The sequence below is a fragment of the Giraffa tippelskirchi genome, chromosome 2 (assembly GCF_054371585.1).
Source record: "Giraffa tippelskirchi isolate mGirTip1 chromosome 2, T2T-mGirTip1v1.2.pri, whole genome shotgun sequence".
Lineage (NCBI taxonomy): Eukaryota > Metazoa > Chordata > Mammalia > Artiodactyla > Giraffidae > Giraffa > Giraffa tippelskirchi.
In genome coordinates this window covers 153,309,501-153,328,650 of record NC_137276.1, presented here as the reverse complement: position 1 = coordinate 153,328,650, position 19,150 = coordinate 153,309,501, and the positions used below count along the sequence as shown (strand labels likewise).

At 36.6% G+C, this 19,150-nt stretch overlaps 1 protein-coding gene across 50 annotated transcripts in view; it reads right to left on the bottom strand.

Moving 5' to 3' along the window:
• The window catches only part of VPS8 (VPS8 subunit of CORVET complex), a 378,806-nt gene that overhangs the window by 73,289 nt on the left and 286,367 nt on the right, over positions 1-19,150 (bottom strand). For all 50 annotated transcript variants that reach the window (XM_081571329.1, XM_081571349.1, XM_081571332.1 and 47 more), the window contains 4 exons: positions 17,160-17,202; positions 12,660-12,763; positions 6,978-7,059; positions 6,559-6,641 (listed from right to left, as the gene is read on the bottom strand). In XM_081571329.1, coding sequence (XP_081427455.1) covers positions 6,559-6,641; positions 6,978-7,059; positions 12,660-12,763; positions 17,160-17,202 — 312 coding nt within the window. The remainder of the gene's footprint in view (positions 1-6,558; positions 6,642-6,977; positions 7,060-12,659; positions 12,764-17,159; positions 17,203-19,150) is intronic.

Here is a 19,150-nt window from a genome sequence, read left to right as displayed (position 1 = left end):
AAATTTTTCTTAATCAAATCACTACTGATAAACAACAGATACCTAGACAATGTTCCTTCCACTGCTTTTCACATGAGGTATGCCAAATAACTTGTTTATCATAGACATTTTGAAAAACACTGTTGTGTACAAAAATAAAAGTGAACTGAAATCTAACCACCCCAATAAAAACACTTTTGATTTTTTGAGGTATATTCTTTCAGTCTTATTTCTGGGGAAGGAGAGAGAGGGATGTATTTTGGGGAGCATTTCACATAAAACTTTTACTTTTTTTTTGTACTTAATAGTATGTTGTGAGCAGTTTCCCATATCATCAAATAATAGGAACAGTTTACAGGGTATGAAATATGTGAAGTTGGTATGTGTTATTCAACCATTCTCTGTTGTTGGGGATTTAGGTTCCTCTCCCCATAGTCCACTTTGAGGTCCCATCCCTACTATCAAATGCTGGTGGCTGCAAATTTTGGTCTCAGTCTCTGAGTCTCTCTTAGGGAGATTTCAAGAAAGGAAAATGACATACAAATTAATAAACTAAATAATACACTAATATTTGCTAGATAAGAGTAACAAATATGAATAACTAAATGATAAACTAATGTTTGCTGGGAGGTATGGGGAACATTTCTGGTTACTTATTAAGGAGTAGGGGTTATTAAATCTTGATACAATGAGCTCAGATGTTAAGAAGAAAAAAAAGACTGTGGACCAGGGAAAACTTAGGAGAAAGATACAGAAATGTGAGAAGAAACTGTGCTTTCATACACTTGTACAACATAATCTTAGGATTTGTTTTTTTTTCTCTTCTATGCTCTGGTGATGGTTCCTGAAGACAGGAGAGATACAGTTTCTAACTCAGATCAGTGTTCAGTACTTTCAGCTGGTCAAGAGCAGCACCAGATTGTCTGGCATAGGTTCTTGATCCTGATGCTGAGGTACTGCTGAAGAAACCGAAGGGTAACTATACATTTGTGTACTAATTAACAAGTTTACTTTGGGCTTGAGCAGATCACTTAAACTTACTGGGGAAATCTGTCTCACTAAGTTAAAGATACCTGTGCAACATGTGCAACGCCATCTGCAAAAGACAAAACTACAGACATCTCAGACTAGCTCTTTACTAGAACAACAATTCAGGCCATGTACACATGAGACAATCTTTTAATTTTCTTTGCATAAAAATGGATCCATGTTAACACTTCTGAACTTACATCTAATTACACTTATGGTCAAGCTCTCAGTAAATACATTTACTTCTTTAAGTATCAATGGACACTATAATAATTTATTACAAAAACATTGCAATAGCTATTCTAACATGTCCACGCATACACAATACAAGTATGTACTGTGTATGTGTGGACAGAAAAGCACACATTCCAGCACAGAAAAGCTCTGTCATTCACCTATGACAAGGGTGGTTTGGAGAATACAGAGTTCTTGAAAAGGTTAAATGCTGGAAAAAGAAGAAACCTTTATAGGTCACGTCTATATTTATATCAGTACATTTCACTCTAATATGCATAATTTAAAAGCAAAATCATGAAAATAACCTCATGCTGGGACAACATATAAATTATAGAATGCAAAAGAGAGCTCAAGGCTTCTGGCCCAGCATGCACACAATCTACTAGCTTTTCAAATTATTTTCCAAATATGTCAGCTAGATTCTGCAGCAATAAATAACTGCTAAAGTTTCTCTTTAACTTGCCCATAATCTACAAAAGAAGAGCACATTTAGGTACTTCACACAAACTTGTTTTTTAAAAAGTATGTTATAAAGATGTGATGACCACTTTTTTCCAGCATTTTCTTTCTTTTAAATTGAAGTAATAGTTGGTTTACAATATTGGGTTAGTTTCAGGTGTACAGCATAGTGATTCAGTTATTTTTTCTGATTACATTCTATTATAGGTTATGATATTGAATATAATTTCCCATGCCATACAGTAAATGCATGTTGTTTATCCATTTTATACACAGGAGTTTGCATCTGTTAAACCCATATTCCTAATTGTTTCTCTCCCTCCTCCTCCTTTTGGTAACCATAAACTTGTTTTTTTATATCTGTGAGTCTGTTTCTGATTTGTACGTAGATTCATTTGTATTATTTTTAGAATACCATATATAAGTGATTGCAGAAGGAAATGGCAACCACTCCAGTATTCTTGCCTGGAAAATTCCATGGACAGAGGAGCCTGGTGGGCTACAGTGCATGAGGTCTCAAAGAGCTGGACACAACTGAGCAACTAACACTTTCACTTTTCATACAGGGAAGCCTAGTGTGCTGCAGTCCATAGGGTTGCAAAGAGTTGGACATGACTTAGTGACCAAACAATAACAACAATACACTAAGTATAATATACTTCACTAAGTATAATATTCTCTAGGTCCATCTATGTTCTTGCAAATAGCAATACCTCTATTGCTTTCTGATACTTATTATACCATACATGGGAAGCTGCTGTATAGCACAGGGAGCTCAGTTTGGTACTCTGTGATGATCTAGAGGGGTGGGATGGGGTGAACTGGGGTTGGAGGAAGGCTAAAGAGTGAGGGATATATGTAAACATACAGCTGATTCACATTGTTGTACAGCAGAAACTGATACAACATTGTAAGCAACTATGCTCCAATAAAAATAAATTAAAAAAATAAAATTTTTACTGATTAAGCATTACTTTAAAATATGAATAATACCAAGAGAATATAAGTCATTTGTTTGTATTAATTCCCTTAGTAAAACAGTCATAAGCAGCTTTTCAGAAGCCAAAAATTACTTTTGCCATAGAGTGAAGATAAGAACAGGGAGTAAAGGCAGAATGTATATAACATAAACATGGTCCCTTAAAAATACTAACTTATCAAAACTGAAAGGGGAAAAAAAAATACTGACTTATCACCTAATGTTTATGAACGAAACCTGTACAATTAAGATCCCAAGGAATATTTTGAATGAATATTTAGGTCAGGAAGATCTTTGAGAACCTCTCATCATGTCAATATCTCTTCTGAGGGGCAATAAAAATAGGTAAACCCTCTGATATTTGAATGTTTCCTAGAACTCCATCTTGGCCTTAAGCCTTTTTTTTTTTTTTTTTTTTTTTACTAATTCTGTTCATGCTGAACTTCATCTAGTTTCAAAGAATTTAACTACCACTTCTATGCTGATGACTTCCAAATCTTCCTCTCCACTTCTTACCTCTTCCTATGAAGTCTGGTCTTGTATTCCCCACTGCTCATTGTTAGCCAAACAAAACTGAAATCAGGGGCTTACCTGGGTTCTTCTTGTGTTCTCCTACATCTGATCAGTCAAAAGGTCAATTAAATTCTGTTAGCTAAGCAAGTTCTGAATCCATCTTCTCCTATCCATTCTATGTAACTCAATTAACAAACTTTGAGTACCTATTATGAATACATTCTGGGTATTTCTATGCCTTCAGTCTCAGTCTTGATCCCTTCCAATGTATCCTATATAATACAGACTGAGTGATCTTTCTAAAAAGAAATCGCATTCCATCAGTCCTCTGGTTAAAATCTTTTAATGAGTATTTAGTGAATTTAAAATAAAAACCAAAGTCCCTTCCACAGTTTACAAAGCAATTAACAACAGGGTCCCTGCCTCTCAAACTTCAGCTCTGTGACGTACCTTTCTTCTTGTTCCAGGCATACTTAAACATCTGCAACTCCTCAAACGTATCTACCATGTTTTACCTCACATTCTTTTATATATAGTTCACTCTTCTTAGAATAGTCCTTTTTTTTTTTTTTTAAACCACTGATTCCTTTAGGCTTTTTAAGATTCAGTTCAGACATCTACTTCTCCAGGAAATCTTTTCACAGTCTGTCTCACATATATACTTTCATTGGTACTCCTGTGGCCACAGAAACCTAGCTCATTCTATCTTACTCAAAAAATATAATAACTGTAAAGGTGCTGTGGTATTTAAGGATCCAAACAAAGGAATACAAGTAAGGCTTAAGAACTACAATGAGGGATGCAGACGCCTTCAGGATTTTCTCTCCACACTCCTCTCCCAATGTCTTGAATCCTCTCCTTGTATCTTCTCTCTTCTCCATGCATCTTGTCTATTTTCCTCTCTGTGTGCCTGCTTCATTGTTCTTCTCTCTGAAGATTAACTTTATACCATTTCAGTCCATATGACAGAAAGGTAGTCACTGTCAGCTCCTGAACTTTTGTACCTTATATAATCCAGAGAACTGCAGAGAAATTCTTCACCTTTTCAATTCAGTTCCAAAATTTCCTGAAAAGGATACTGGTTTCCCCCTCTTGGCCAGCTGCCCACTCTGAGTAAATCAGGTAGTGTCAAGAGGCAGAGTCATGGTTTCACATGGCTGTTCCAGCTATTAGCACGTGGACTGAAAGTGTACAGATACAGAAGTAGCAATTACCCTACCTGGGGTTCAGAGCATGTCATCCTTAAGGTGGCCAATATGACCTGCTCTTTAGAGCCCTATGAATAGTTATATCAGATATTTTCTTGTCTCTCCACAGGTCTTTTAGGGCAAGAACTGTGCTTTTTTTCCATCTATACAGATAATTAACCAAATAGGGTAACATATAATATATAAACCAATTAATAACTAACTCCTCAAAAAACCAGTGAAAGTTGCTCAGTTGTGTCTGACTCTTTGAGATCCCATGGACTGTATAGTCCATGGAATTCTCCAGGCCAGAATACTGGAGTGGGTAGCCATTCCCTTCTCCAGAGGATCTTCCCAACCCAGGGAATCTTTCTAACCCAGCGATTAAACCCAGATCAAACCCATTGCAGGTGGATTCTTTACCATCTGAGCCACCAGGGAAGCCACTAGATTTATAAGATTAGAGTGCCACAAAACACCAGAGACTGAAGCAAATGAAGGAGCTTACATGTAAATTAAGAGATCAGAGACTTTGGTGGTAGTCTGGATGTTGCCTCTCTCTAATGGTGGATCAGGTACTTAACTTTCTATACTCTAGTTTTCTCCTTCATCAACAGAAATTTTTATAGTAGCCCCACCTACTTCAAGAGATTCTTGTGAGCTTCAAATACAGTATCTGTGAAAGCAACTTGAAAAAATAAAAATCTCTATACAAATATAAGGTAGAGTTACGTGCAAATAGGAACTTAACAATCAGCATACTCTCCTGATTAGAGTAAGTTAACCACTGATGGTAGAAATGATAAGAATACAACTACAATGAATACCAGTACAACACAAAAATAAAGATTTTCAAATACCAAAAGCCTTCAAGGATATGAGTCTCAAAATACACTATTTAAAAAAAATTATATGCATTTGCCAAAAGAAAAAAATCAATTTTTATTTATTATAATTTATGTATTAAAATGTGATGAAAGCTCAACATAAAGCTAAATGTGTATAATGAGAGGGAAGACACTTTTGGCTTTAGGATTTCATTTTTTTGTAATTTACTTGGTAAATTAAAGTACTCCTGCATTACAGAGATCATATATGACTAAAACCTTATGACAAATGTTATTTTAGAATGGATATAAGAAAAGCAGTCTGTACCAAATTATTATTCAATTCATGATAAAGATCAAATTAAATGATACACGTGAAGATACATTCTAAAGGATAAAATACAATGTGGTGAGAGACTGTTGGATACAGTAGTCTTTATCAGCAAAGGCCCAGCTGCTTCATACCAGATGGGAAAGGAGAGCTTGTAGAGTCTTAAAAGAGAGCTGAAAGCATCATTCTTGGTTGGATAAAAATAATTTGAAAATGATGAAGATCAACAGCATCATATTACTGTGTTTTGCTTTGTTTTGGTGTGTCTGTATCCTGCTTCCCTGATGGCTAAGATGGTAAAGAATTTGCCTGCATTGTGGTAGACCAGGGTTTGATCCCTGGGTTGGGAAAATTCCCTGGGGAAGGTAATGGCTACCCACTCCAGTATTCTTGTCTGCAGAATTCCATGGACAGAGGAGCCTGGCATGTTACAGTCCACGGGGTTGCAAAGAGTTGGGCATGACTGAGCGACTAACACTTTCACTTTTCACTTATCCTGCATAAAGTAAGGAAAGACAAAATGGATTCTAAGGATAATTCCTACTGTTTCCCCAAGAATGTTCACAGATTTTTCTAAAAATATCTTTTAACACATTTTTAGCATTCTCTTTTTGATGAAGTTGGAAAGGTTCAAGCCTTTTTGCTGAAGAGTAGGAGATGAGTTTTGGACATAAAGTTTTAAGATGAGTTAGAAAACCTACGTAACAAGACTAAGAAATGTCTATATTAACAATTTTTATGTGATTTATTTTTGCACTATAAAGTGTAACCAGCTGGAAAGAGGACACCAAAAAGAATCCCAAGGTCACAGTGAACAACTGAAGGCTGCAAGTGTGTGCCAGGCAAACTGACACCACTGGATGACAGCTAAAGGATGAGAGTCACAGTCATAACTCAGATATTTATCTAACGCCAAAAATCAGCTGCATTATGTTTGAGACCCATTTAAACATTATTTATACATAACTAAAATACAAGTTAAAATTGATCAACACTGAATTTTCCCCTTCAACTCACCTGTAAGATTCGCTGCAGGATGGATGGAAGGGCAATAAATGCTGCCATGCTGTTGAGAACTTGCATGGTCAAAGATTTCAGAGCTGTTATAACAACATGTTAATATTAAGGTTAGTTTAAAATCAGAGTTTTAGGTTTTTCCTGTAAGTCATAGGAATAAAGCTTCCTAGAAACTTAGCAAACCAAGGCCAGTTTGATATATTAAAGTTAACCTGGTAAGCTGTAAAGCTATTGTTATTCAAGACAAAGGATGTAACTGGTACTTCAGAAAGAAGTGAACCTGAAAAATGAGATCAACACTACAATATGATTTAATTAAGGATAATGATAAAAATATGACACTGGGAGAAGGTATCTAAACGACTATTTCTAGCAGATAAAAATTGGGTGATGGTATAGATGGATGCTGATAAACTTACCTTCAGAGTGTGGATGAGGTGCAGCTGAACTAGACAGCTTCTGAGGGGCCATCATTGCCTCCAATAACGGAAACCAGAGTGCCTGTAATGTCACAGAAAAACAAAGAAAAACAAAAGTACTGTGTTGTTTTTAAGAATAACTAACATCAGCCTACTGTTTCACAGGCTGAAATGTACTTCTCATACACACTTGTTGGTAAAAATTAGAAAAAGAGAAGATGCAACAGCTAACTAGGAAGAGACAATAAAAAGCAAAGACCATAACCAGAACAGATATCTTTACCATGCACCTTGGGAAAATTAAGGAAGCTGAAGTTAAGTAAGTCTAGACCTTGGAACTGCAATCTTGTTTGTCTCAGGAGAGGGGAGGTTCAAAGGAGCCAGAGCAGAGCCTCCAGCTATTCTTAAATGTTACCACTGACACAGTCTAAACAGTCCTATGTAATGCAGAAGGGGATCGAGAACTACCCCACAACTACCCTCCTCCCATTTCTTGTCAGCCTGACATCAAGCAAGATAAATGAATACAATTATCTCAAGTTTTCTCCTGTATCAAGCATTATTTTGTATTTCCTCAGTCATCATAAACTAAGAAGTGGAAGTTAACATTATCTCAATTAATATTCCCAACCACAGAATGAGGTTAGAAATTTATGAGAAAATTATTGAGATAAATTAATAGATATATCATTTATTTATTCCTATTATATTAGGCACTGTATTAAGTGCTTACATACATTTTCATTTCAATTGGCAATTCAATCTCATGATAACCTAATACAGTAAGCATTATCTTTACTGGAGATAAGATACTGAAGCTTAGAGAAGTTGAGTAATTTGCCAAAAGATTATACACTGCCATATGTGCATCATATGTATTCTTCCTAAGCCTTAGAGAAAATCTTCATCATCAAAAATCAAACTAATACATTTTAAAATCTCAAACATATTTTCTTGTTGGGTAGAGATTTACAAAGGCCTCATTTAACCCGGAATCTTGGAAGAGACCTATTCCTGCAAACATCCAACAGGCATGAAGAAAAGTCGGTACTGACAGAGCAGGACAAGCATGGTTACTCAGGGAGCCCACTAAGGGGCAGGCTCACAATCCAGTGACTTTCCAGCTGGGCAGCCTCCCACTGAAAGAGCTTTACCAGGAAGCCCTTATCTGCCCCCATTTCAGGTTTTCTAAGGCCAGGATTTTATGCTTTTTTTTTAAAAAAACAGTTTTTCTTCTAGTTTTTAAGATACTAATTTTAACTATGTTGTATACTGATAATTTTTTATTTTATTGAAATTCTAATTTATTTTATCTAGTACTCATGAATTTTTAATCTTGTATTTTATTCTTAGATGGCTTTACTAGCTTGTCTTTCAGTTGCCTATTTCAACTTGTTTTTCAACCATATCATTTCTTTCTATGTCTTTTAATCTAACTGTATATGGTATACCTAAATTTTACCTTTTTGGTTTTTATAATATATTTAGAAATTTGATTTAAATTTTTCCTTATTTAATCCAGGAATTTTAGGTGAATTACCTTTTTAAAGGTTATTCTTGACTTATAAATAGCAGACTGGGGAAGCATGGTTGTAGAGATAAGAGCCATGGGAAGTATTTATACCCTAAATAGAGGAACTTTTCAATTAAATCTCCATATTAACCAGAAATATATGGCAAACACCTTTTAAATATTTCATCTCTCTTGATCTTTAATGCTGGTTCTTGAAATTTTAACTTGGATAACTCTAAAAACTCACAGGCTAAAATAACCATTATGATAATGACAATCCTAACCCCTGAGAGCAACACAACTGAACGTGAACTACTTTGTCATGTTACATAACCAACCACTTTCCTTTTCAAGGAATTATGTGCATAACAAAGCCATATTCTTTATTATATGTAATCACTGGACACTGGGGCAGACAGACATACAAAGTAGGACAAGTATAGATTCCACCTGGAAAAGGACTGACAACCTGACTTCCTGCACTCTGACTTTAACTGAAGAAACTTTTGGAAAGACAGTACAGATAGTTCATTATCAAGCTTCTGGATACTTCAAATTTTCTAGTTAGTTTAGGGTCTGTGGCCAGAGCTCTTGTTCTCTCTTACTCTCTCCAAAACAAAAACAAAAAGGAACAAAGGCAAACAACTATGAATATCCCCCAAACTTAATGTGTGATATTATATATAATCAGTTCAGCAGTTTCACAAAAATAGTATTTGAATAAAAACTAACATTCAAATGTTTTTGTTGTTGTTATAAAAGTTGTTCAAAAAAGAAGCAAAAACCAGTTGTCAGAGGGTAGGGGCAAGTAGAGAGTGGTGTTGAGAGGTGCACGCGTGTCTAAGAGAGGAAGACTCAGATATCAGCTCAGATACATTTTTGATTAAAAAAAATACAGAATAAATTACCCTTTCACCACATCAAAGGAAGCCTTAGTTCTGTCTATGATTAAGAGATAAGAGTTGAAATATAATCAGAATAATCCCTAGAGTTCTGGAGGCATGAATTTAATATCTAATTCTGCCATTAATATATGTGAATCTGGACATATTTCAGATTCATTTCAGTTCAGTCACTCATTCGTGTCTGACTCCAGTCGTGTCTGACTCTTTGCAGCACACCAGGCCTCCCTGTCCATCACCAACTCCCAGAGTTTACTCAAACTCATGTCCGTTGAGTCGGTGATGCCATCGGACCATCTCATCCTCTGCTGTCCCCTTCTCCTCCCACCTTCAATCTTTCCCAGCATCAGGGTCTTTCAAATGAATCAGTTCTTCGCATCAGGTGGCCAAAGTATTGGAGCTTCAGCATCAGTCCTTCCAATGAACACCCAGGACTGATCTCCTTTAGGATGGACTGGTTGGCCCTCCTTGCAGTTCAAGGGACTCTCAAGAGTCTTCAACATGACAGTTCAAAAGCATCAATTCTTCAGCGCTCAGCTTTCTTTACAGTCCAACTCTCACATCCATACATGACTACTAGAAAAACCACAGCTTTGACGAGACGGACCTTTGTTGACAAAGTAATGTCTCTGCTTTTTAACATGCTGTCTAGGTTGGTCATAACTTTCCTTCCAAGGAACAAGCATCTTTTAATTTCATGGCTGCAATCACCATCTACAGTGATTCTGGAGCCCAGAAAAATAAAGTCTCTCACTGTTTCCATTGTTTCCCCATCTATTTGCCATGAAGTGATGAGACCAGATGCCATGATCTTAGTTTTCTGAATGTTGAGCTTTAAGGCAACTTTTTCACTCTCCTCTTTCACTTTCATCAAGAGGCTCTAGTTCTTCTTCACTTTCTGCCATAAGGGTGGTGTCATTTGCATATCTGAGGTTATTGATATTTCTCCCGGCAACCTTGATTCCAGCTTGTGCTTCATCCAATCCAGCGTTTCTCATGATGTACTCTGCATATAAGTTAAATAAGCAGGGTGACAATATACAACCCTGACGTACTCCTTTCCCTATTTGGAACCAGTCTGTTGTTCCAGGTCCAGTTCTAACTGTTGCTTCCTGACCTGCTCAAATTCTACCATTAATATATGTGAATCTGGACATATTTCAGCTTAAGTGAGCCTAATGGCTTTATTTATAAAACATAATTGTCATTTTCCTTAAATTTTCCATAAGAAGGAAGAATGTCAAGTAGAGTCGGACACGACTGAAGCGACTTAGCAGCATTAAGGAGGAGACAGAAAGTTTGAAAGATAAAAAGGCTTAGTATTAAATATGTATAAACACAGCTTTAACAATTTTACTTTTGTGTTTTTCTATCAAAATATAACCGTGTGCAATATAGACAGCCAAAAGATAAAATAAAAACTCATGAATGGAAAAATCATGGCAAAAACAAATGGTGTAGGACTTCCCCGGTAGCGTAGTGGATAGGAATGAATCTACCCACCACTGTGGGGGACATGAGTTTGATCTCTGGTCCAGGAAGATCTCATACGCCACGGAGTAACTGGGCCCATGCACCACAGCTACTGAGCCTGTGCTCCAGAGACTGTGAGCCGCAACTACTGAGTCCATGAGCTACAACTACTGAAGCCAGTGCACTCTAAGGCCTATGCTCCACAACAAGAGAAGCTACTGCAATGAGAAGCCTGAGAAAAACAATGAAGAGTAGCCCCAACTGGCTGCAACTTGAGAAAGCCTGCAACATAGCAATGAAGACCCAGTGCAGCCATTAATAAAAATACGTAATTTTTTTTAAAAAGTACTTTAAAAGAAAAATAAAACGAATAGTGTACAGCCTATAATCCATTTAAATAAGGATTAAACACTATGGGAACTGTGGATATAGAAAAGAAGTTTTGTTAACCTCAATGAGGTAAAATAACATAACTAATAAAAATTCAGAGGGATAGAGAAGAGAGGCTGGAGCAAGTGTGTATGGGTTCACATAAACTTCCTTACTGGGTGCACATCATAGATACTATAAAAACTGCAATGTAATTATAAATGGATAATTCCAATCTATTATAGTTATTTAGATTTTTTTAAACTTCAGACAGATTTATTAAGAGATAGTATAGTAAAGAACTACTTATTTGAAATTCAGAAATTCCTCAGTTTTACACAGGCTTCCTAAATGAGATTAAATACTGTATTGTTAAAGAAAGCATTTTTGATTCAATTTTTCCAAAATTATGTAAACCTGGGCAGATAAAAAAAATATCTACAGTGATATTCACCAAATGACAATGATGGTTATTTCTGAGTGATATGATATATACAGGATACTTTTTTTAAAATGTTCTTCTGTATAACTTTTTGTATTGCAGGATTACAAAAATAATGGGTATGTATCATTTCACTCAAAAAAGTTTTTTAATAAAAACCCCACATCCATTATGTAAATAAGTTTGTTATACACAATTTATCCTCTAAAGGGTGTTCAAAATTTATAACCTTAAAAAAGACCTTGACAAAAAAGTAAAGGAGAAATTTACCCATCTCATAAGAACAGAAAACACACCAAGTTTACCATTTTCACTGTAACACGTATGGCAAACTATCTATGAAAAATTTACCCTCTTTCCCATTTCAGTAGCCCAGGCAGTGGAAGGATGCCAGGTGGTGTTATCTTTCCTTCTCCTCCTAACAGAAAAATAAACAAACAAACAGAACCACACTGATGATGGGGGTCCAGCCCCAGAGACTTAAATTTAATTGATGGTGGGTATAGTAGGGGAGTTTTCAAAGCTCCCCAGGTGACTTATGTTCAGCCAAGGTTGAGAAGTACTACATGGTAGCCTTTTTGACCTTTTCCAGCTTTCTCTGTATCCCTTGAGGTTTTTCCTCCAGTTCTTCATACTCACTTTATCCACAGAGAATAAAAGAGATGATAAATGGATGACACATCCATAGTACCACTACACGGAGTACACAAAATCTCTGTCCAAAGAGAACAAGGACATCTAGTATTCACACACCTAAGTTTTGCAGCACAGCCAAATCTAAGAATATAAAGCTTTTAGTGAGAATAAAGCAGACAGGCCCTTCCCATAATAACTTTAGGAGTCATATACTCCTGGGAACACTGAATGGTGGTTAAACTCCAGTTGCATAGAATTCAGGTAGGTGAGAGGGCAGTGGAAATAGAATTAATTTCTAGTTTCAGGCCAGAACAGACTTTTAAAAGGCTTTGTAGTCATTCTCCTACCTCTCTCTGCTGTTGGTTCAAATTATGTGAATTTCTCTGGCAGAGGGCAATCGTCTCTACCATGGTCTCTTCAACATCCTTCAGTGAGGGATCCTCTTTGGTATCTAGAGTCAGAAAAATTGTTAACATCACTCAAGGATATAATACTGATAATCTCAAAGCTTCTGTAAAAAATGAAACATTTTTTTCTTTGCATATTTTTAGGTTTTAATGATATAATCATGTGTAAGACCTGATACTGAGGTTTAATAGATTAAAAAGCAGATAATTGTTTGCAACAGCTTTCTATATAAATGTTTGACATTCCTAGGACATAGAAAGCACATCATATTAATACTTAGCATTATAATGTACTTTAGCTATGGAAAAATCCTCAATTATTTGTTTGTGGATTTGTTAGTAGAAATATCTTTTACAGTTCTCCCTCTATTTCTTTAATGTACATATTTTTCTTCAAGATACTATTTCAGGCACTTTTCTCTTCATTTCTTTTTCAATAACTTCAGCCCCTCTTCAGGTTTTACCTCCTATGTCCTTGCTGATAACCTTCAGCCCTTGATAACTGCCAGCCCTTATTCCTTTCATAATCTGCAGGCTGAATTCTCACCAAGCTCTAGGCATCCATTTCTACATGGACGTCCTGCAATCACTTTGAAGTTCGTATGTGCAAAACCTAGCCCAGTTCTCTCACTTCAAATGTGCTCTGAACCCTTAGATTTCCAAACTAACAGAACCATGACCTTTAAGTCAACCAGTTTATAAATCTTCATCATCTTTAATGTTTTTATCCATACATTCAAATAAATAGTTAATTCGTTAATTCCATATCTATGCTCCCATATATCCATAGCTTTTACCTGATGGAGCCCTTTATCACCTCGTTTGCACTATAACTTAACTTTTGACTTCCAAATCTTGGCTTCCTCATTCCCTTTTATAGCACCACTACAATTCTCTTAGGGTTTCCCTAGTGGCTCAGTGGTAAAGAATTTGCCTGCCAATGCAGGAGACATGAGTTTGACTAGAGGTCAGGAAGAGCCCCTGGAGAAGGAAATGGCAACGCACTCCAGTATTCTTGCCTGGGAAATCCCAGAGGTCAGGAAGAGCCCCTGGAGAAGGAAATGGCAACTCGCTCCAGTATTCCTGCCTGGGAAATCCCAGAGGAGCCTGGCGGGCTACCGTCCATGAGGTTGCAAAAGAGTCAGACACGACTGAGTGGCTAAACAACAGTAGTTCTCTTAAGCACAAGTCCAAATGTGAGTCTCATCCATGAAAATTATCAAAGACTTCTAATTTTTACAAATAGAAGGTCAATAAACCTCTGATCCTAAGTAAACACAGTAAACATTCTGGGGCATCTTTCTACCCTTGGTGCTTTCCACCAGATTATTTCCCAAGGTTACTAGTCAGGCACTTTCATGTTCATGTTCTCCTCAACCCAGAAGCTCCTTTCCTTGCTTTTGTCTTTCAAATTCCTACTCATTATTCCAGTCATGATTACTTCCAAGGCTGCATCTTCCACAAAAGAAACTCAGTTACAGATAGTTCCCCAACTGTCCACAATCCTTTGTCACTCTCACTGTATCTCTACTACAGTATCTGACTCTACCTGCATTGGAAGTTTTTTGTTTTTTTTTTTAACATATCTATCTCCTTCAAGCGACTTAGCTCTTTGGATGAGGACTATGTTTTAGCTATCTGTGTGTAACCCACAGGAACTAGCTCACTGTTGTGCAATTACCAAATCCTCAAAATTCTTAAGCACACTGTCAAAACTGGAAGGCAGCTATGCTTACTACTATACCACCAATGCACACTGTCAAAATTGAACCTGACAATAGATGGTAGTTATGAGACTATTACTGAGAAATTTATCCTCGTTGGAATTCAAAGAACTGGCTTCCCTAGACATCACCTGCAAATCACTGTAGTGATTTGGGGAAACAGTCTTCTTATTTTTCCCATAATCTTTCCTGTAGTGTCTGTAAAAATTATTTTCATAACAGAAAATTGAAAAAGAAAAATACCATAAATGCAACAAATCTAGCAGTCAAATTGAACACTTACTGACAGCACAAAAACCATAACTAAATGCTTAAGTTGAACTATACAAAGAAAAGTCAACTGTTTATGGAAGTTCTAAGAACAAATACTCTATGGGGAATTAGGGTAAAGGTGTTTAGAGGACTGTGTGGGCCAAGGAATTAAAAAATGTGTTAGTGAGTTAAAAAGGTAAAACAATCTAAAAATCACTTATCCAGTGATTCTCTGAACTTTGGGAGGGCTATTTTGAAAACGTTAAGGAATAGGAAAGTGAATAATCCAATTCAAAAGTGGGCAAAAGATCTGGACAGACAGACAGATTTTGCCAGAGAAGATATAGAAAATGGTCAATTAAGTACAAGAAAAAAATGCTCAACATCACCAATCATTACACAAATGCAAATCAAAGCCACGAGGAGATGCTATATCTGACACCCAATAGGGTGGCTACTACCAAGAAAACAGAAAATAACAAGTGTTAGTTAATATGTGGAGAACTTGAAACTCTTGTGGTTTGATGGTGAGAGTGCAAAATGATATTGCCATTATGGAAAATGGCATGGTGGTTCCTCGAAAAATTAAAAACAGAACCACCACTTAACTTAGCAATTCATATATCCAGCAATATATATCCAGAAGAAGTGAAAGCAAGGACTCAAAGAGCTATCTGTATACTCATCTTCACAGTAGCACTGTTCACAACAGTCAAAAGGTAGAGGCAATCCAAGGGTACGCTGATAAATGAATGGGAAAACAAAACGTAGCATATACATAAAACAAGAGTATTATTCAGCCTTAAAAATGAGTGAAATTCTGCATGTGCTACATAGGTAAATCTTGAAGACATTATGCTAAGTGTAATAAGCTAGACACAAAAGGACAATTACTACTTGATCCTACTTATAAGAGATACCTAACCCACATCACCCTTATGGCAGAAAGTGAAGAAGAAATAAAAAGCCTCTTGAAGAAAGTGAGAGAGGAGAGGGAAAAAGTTGGCTTAAAGCTCAACGTTCAGAAAACTAAGATCATGGCATCTGGTCCCATCACTTCATGGGAAATAGATGGGGAAACAGTGGAAACAGTGCCAGACTTTATTTTTTGGGGCTCCAAAATCACTGTTGATGGTGATTGAGCCATGAAATTAAAAGACGCTTACTCCTTGGAAGGAAAGTTATGACTAATCTAGACAGCATCTTAAAAAGCAGAGACATAACTTTGCCAACAAAGGTCCGTCTAGTCAAGGCTATGGTTTTTCCAGTAGTCATGTATGGATGTGAGAGTTGGACGGTGAAGAAAGCTGAGCGTCGAAGAATTGATGCTTTTGAACTGTGGTGTTGGAGAAGACTCTTGAGAGTCCCTTGGACTGCAAGGAGATCCAACCAGTCCATCCTAAAGGAGATCAGTCCTGGGTGTTCATTGGAAGGACTGATGTTGAAGCTGAAACTCCAATACTCTGGCCACCTCATGCGAAGAGTTGACTCATTGGAAAAGACCCTGATGCTAAGAAGGATTGGGGGCAGGAGGAGAAGGGGACGACGGAGGATGAGATGGCTGGATGGCATCACCGACTCAATGGACATGAGTTTGGGTAAACTCCAGGAGTTGGTGATGGACAGGGAGGCCTGGCGTGCTGCGATTCATGGAGTCGCAAAGAGTCAGACACGACTGAGCGACTGAACTGAACTGAACCCAGAGTAATCAAATTCATCAAGTGAGAAAGCAGAATGGTGGTTACCAGGTGCTGAGTGGGGAGGAGGGAATAAGGAGTAACTGATGGGCTCGGAATTTCAGTTTGGCAAGGTAAAAACGTTCCAGAGATGGATGCTGGTGATGATTGTACAACAATGTGAATGTACTTATTGCCAATGTACTGTACACTTTGAAAATGGTTAAAACAGTGAATTTTATGTGGCACTTATTTTACCCACTTTTACAAAATAAATAATTTTTTAGTATCAAGGAATATAATAAAAATTACATATCTATCTGTGACAAAGCCATTCAAGATTCTAAACTTCAAGTTTTACTGCTTTCTGCTAAAATCATGTAAGTTCAAAACAGAAACATTGGCTATTACTTACTGATTAGAAGCTCTGCTTTGTTGCTGTTCAGTACATTATAGTAATTTTTAAAATGTTAGCTATGTATCTCATTTATAATAATCAAAACATAAGAATAAAAGTATAACCAAAAATTAATACCAGTGAAGAATACCTAATTTTCTGTATAATGAAATGACCTCTAGTACTGACAATTAGCATCACAAAACCACAATGTTTTATATTACTTCCTATTATAAGCCTTGAAAACAAGTCAAAATTTGGATCAATGATAAACAGTAATATACAGATCCATGTTATTATTACTTAATAAATGTAATTTTTCATTTAATACCCCATTTTAAAACATGGGGTCCATAGAAAAACAAATTGCAAATTACACTTAAGAACTTACTTTCATCTTGATGTGTTATCTCTTGAAGTTTGCTTTGTAGTCTCTAGGAGGTAAAAGGAACACTTTTTATTTCTAATCCACCAACATCTGAATTAACATATTTTAAACATAAAACCCAAGAAACAACAAGGTTTTTAAGAATGATCTCTGTCATTCAGAAGAGAATGTCTGTGTATAGAGAAAGCATAGCTAGTAGTACTGGAAGTGACCCAAAATATCAAATATCACTTATTCTGCCCCACTTTTGCTTCTGTGGTACCACCACACAGTCATCACTGACACTCTTTAGGCACAGTAATGGGGATTAGGGTTAATCCATGCTTTGGATAAGGGAATAAAATTCACACTGGATTATGAGAAAAAGGGATGGGTGCAAATAAAAAAAGGACCCGACAAGTCTATCACCACAGCATAGGGCACAGCCTTGGGTGTGACATCTTCTATATATGCAGTTGTAGCATCCACTACTCAATTGAATTCTAGATCCTCAGACAGCCTTAACTGATATTCCAAAGGCTTTTTAATATAGACTGAAGTCGACCTTAATACATCCCTTCTACCCCAAATCTGCTCCTTTCCTTGAGGTCCTTTATAGGCTAATGGTAAGCTAAAAATCAGAATCATCGTTAACTGCTCCCTCTCATTCACCCCAGACCATATTCAAATGATCAGTAAGTTCTTAAATCCACCTTCTCTTTTCACTTCACCAGCATTGTCACACCCACTCAAGCCCTCCTGATTCACTGCTGCAATAGCCTCCCAAATGCTCTCTGCTTCCAGTTTTACGTCCTCCTTCTCTGCATCCCACAGATCCTCCTACAGTCAGCAGAGCAGTCTTTATGAAACAAACAACATCATATAAGTTTCTTGTTTAAAAACCTTTAGTTGATCCTGGGTGAAAACACCATCAGCCCTAATTCTTTAGCATGTCCTACAAAATCTTTCCAAATCTGGATCGAGTCTTTGTTTCCAGCCTGACCTGCCTATTTATATTCTGATAGCTGAGCCCTAGTAAAGCTACAGGCTCATCTTCTAGCAGTTTGTATTCCTTTGTATTTTGCAAACAATCATCTTATTCCCTGCAAGGATCTCCCACTTCTCCATTTCCCATCCATGCCAAGAATACATTTACTTATCCTTTAAAATTGGGTTCATGGTATCATCACCAAATAAATTGCAAGGAAAAGAAGAGATGAAGGAGTAACCAAGAGATTAAAAGGGGTTAAGAGCCTATACAAATTCTCTGTGGAATATTGTTCCTGGCCTGTTTCACAATTATATGGCTAGAAAAAAACTAGAAGCTAATGTGAACTATTTTTTAAAATATAAATAGAACATCCCTAATCTACTCCTAGCTAGATGACAATGTTTAAAAAATGGATATATAATCACACACATTAGGATGGCTATTACCAAGAAAATAAAAAATAACAAGTGTTGGTGAAGAGAAATTGAAACTTTGGTGCACTGCTGGTGAGAATTTAAAATGGTATAGTCACTATAGAAAAACAGCATGGCAGTCCTTTAAAAATTAAAAATAGAATTGCCATTTGATTCAGCAATCCCACTTCTGGTATATATTCAGCAATCCCACTGAAAGCAAGGACTCAAGAAGATATTAGTACATCCATGTTTATAGCAGCATTATTCACAGCAATCAAAATGTGGACACAACCCAAGTGTCCATTGTTGAATGAATGGAAAAACAAAATGTAGTATATATCATGGAATATTATTCAGCCTTAAAATATGAATGAAATTCTGACATGTGCTACAATATGAATAAATCTTGAAGACATTATGCTTAGTGTAATAAGTTGGACACAAAAGGACAAATACTATTTGATTCCTTTTATGTGAGGTACCTAGTAATCAAATTCCCAGGGTCTAAAGTAGAATGGTGGTTGCCAGGGCCTAGCAGGCAGGGAAGAGTAACTGGTCTAATGAGTTTGGGAAGTTGAAAAGGTTCTAGAGATGGATGGTAGCGAGGT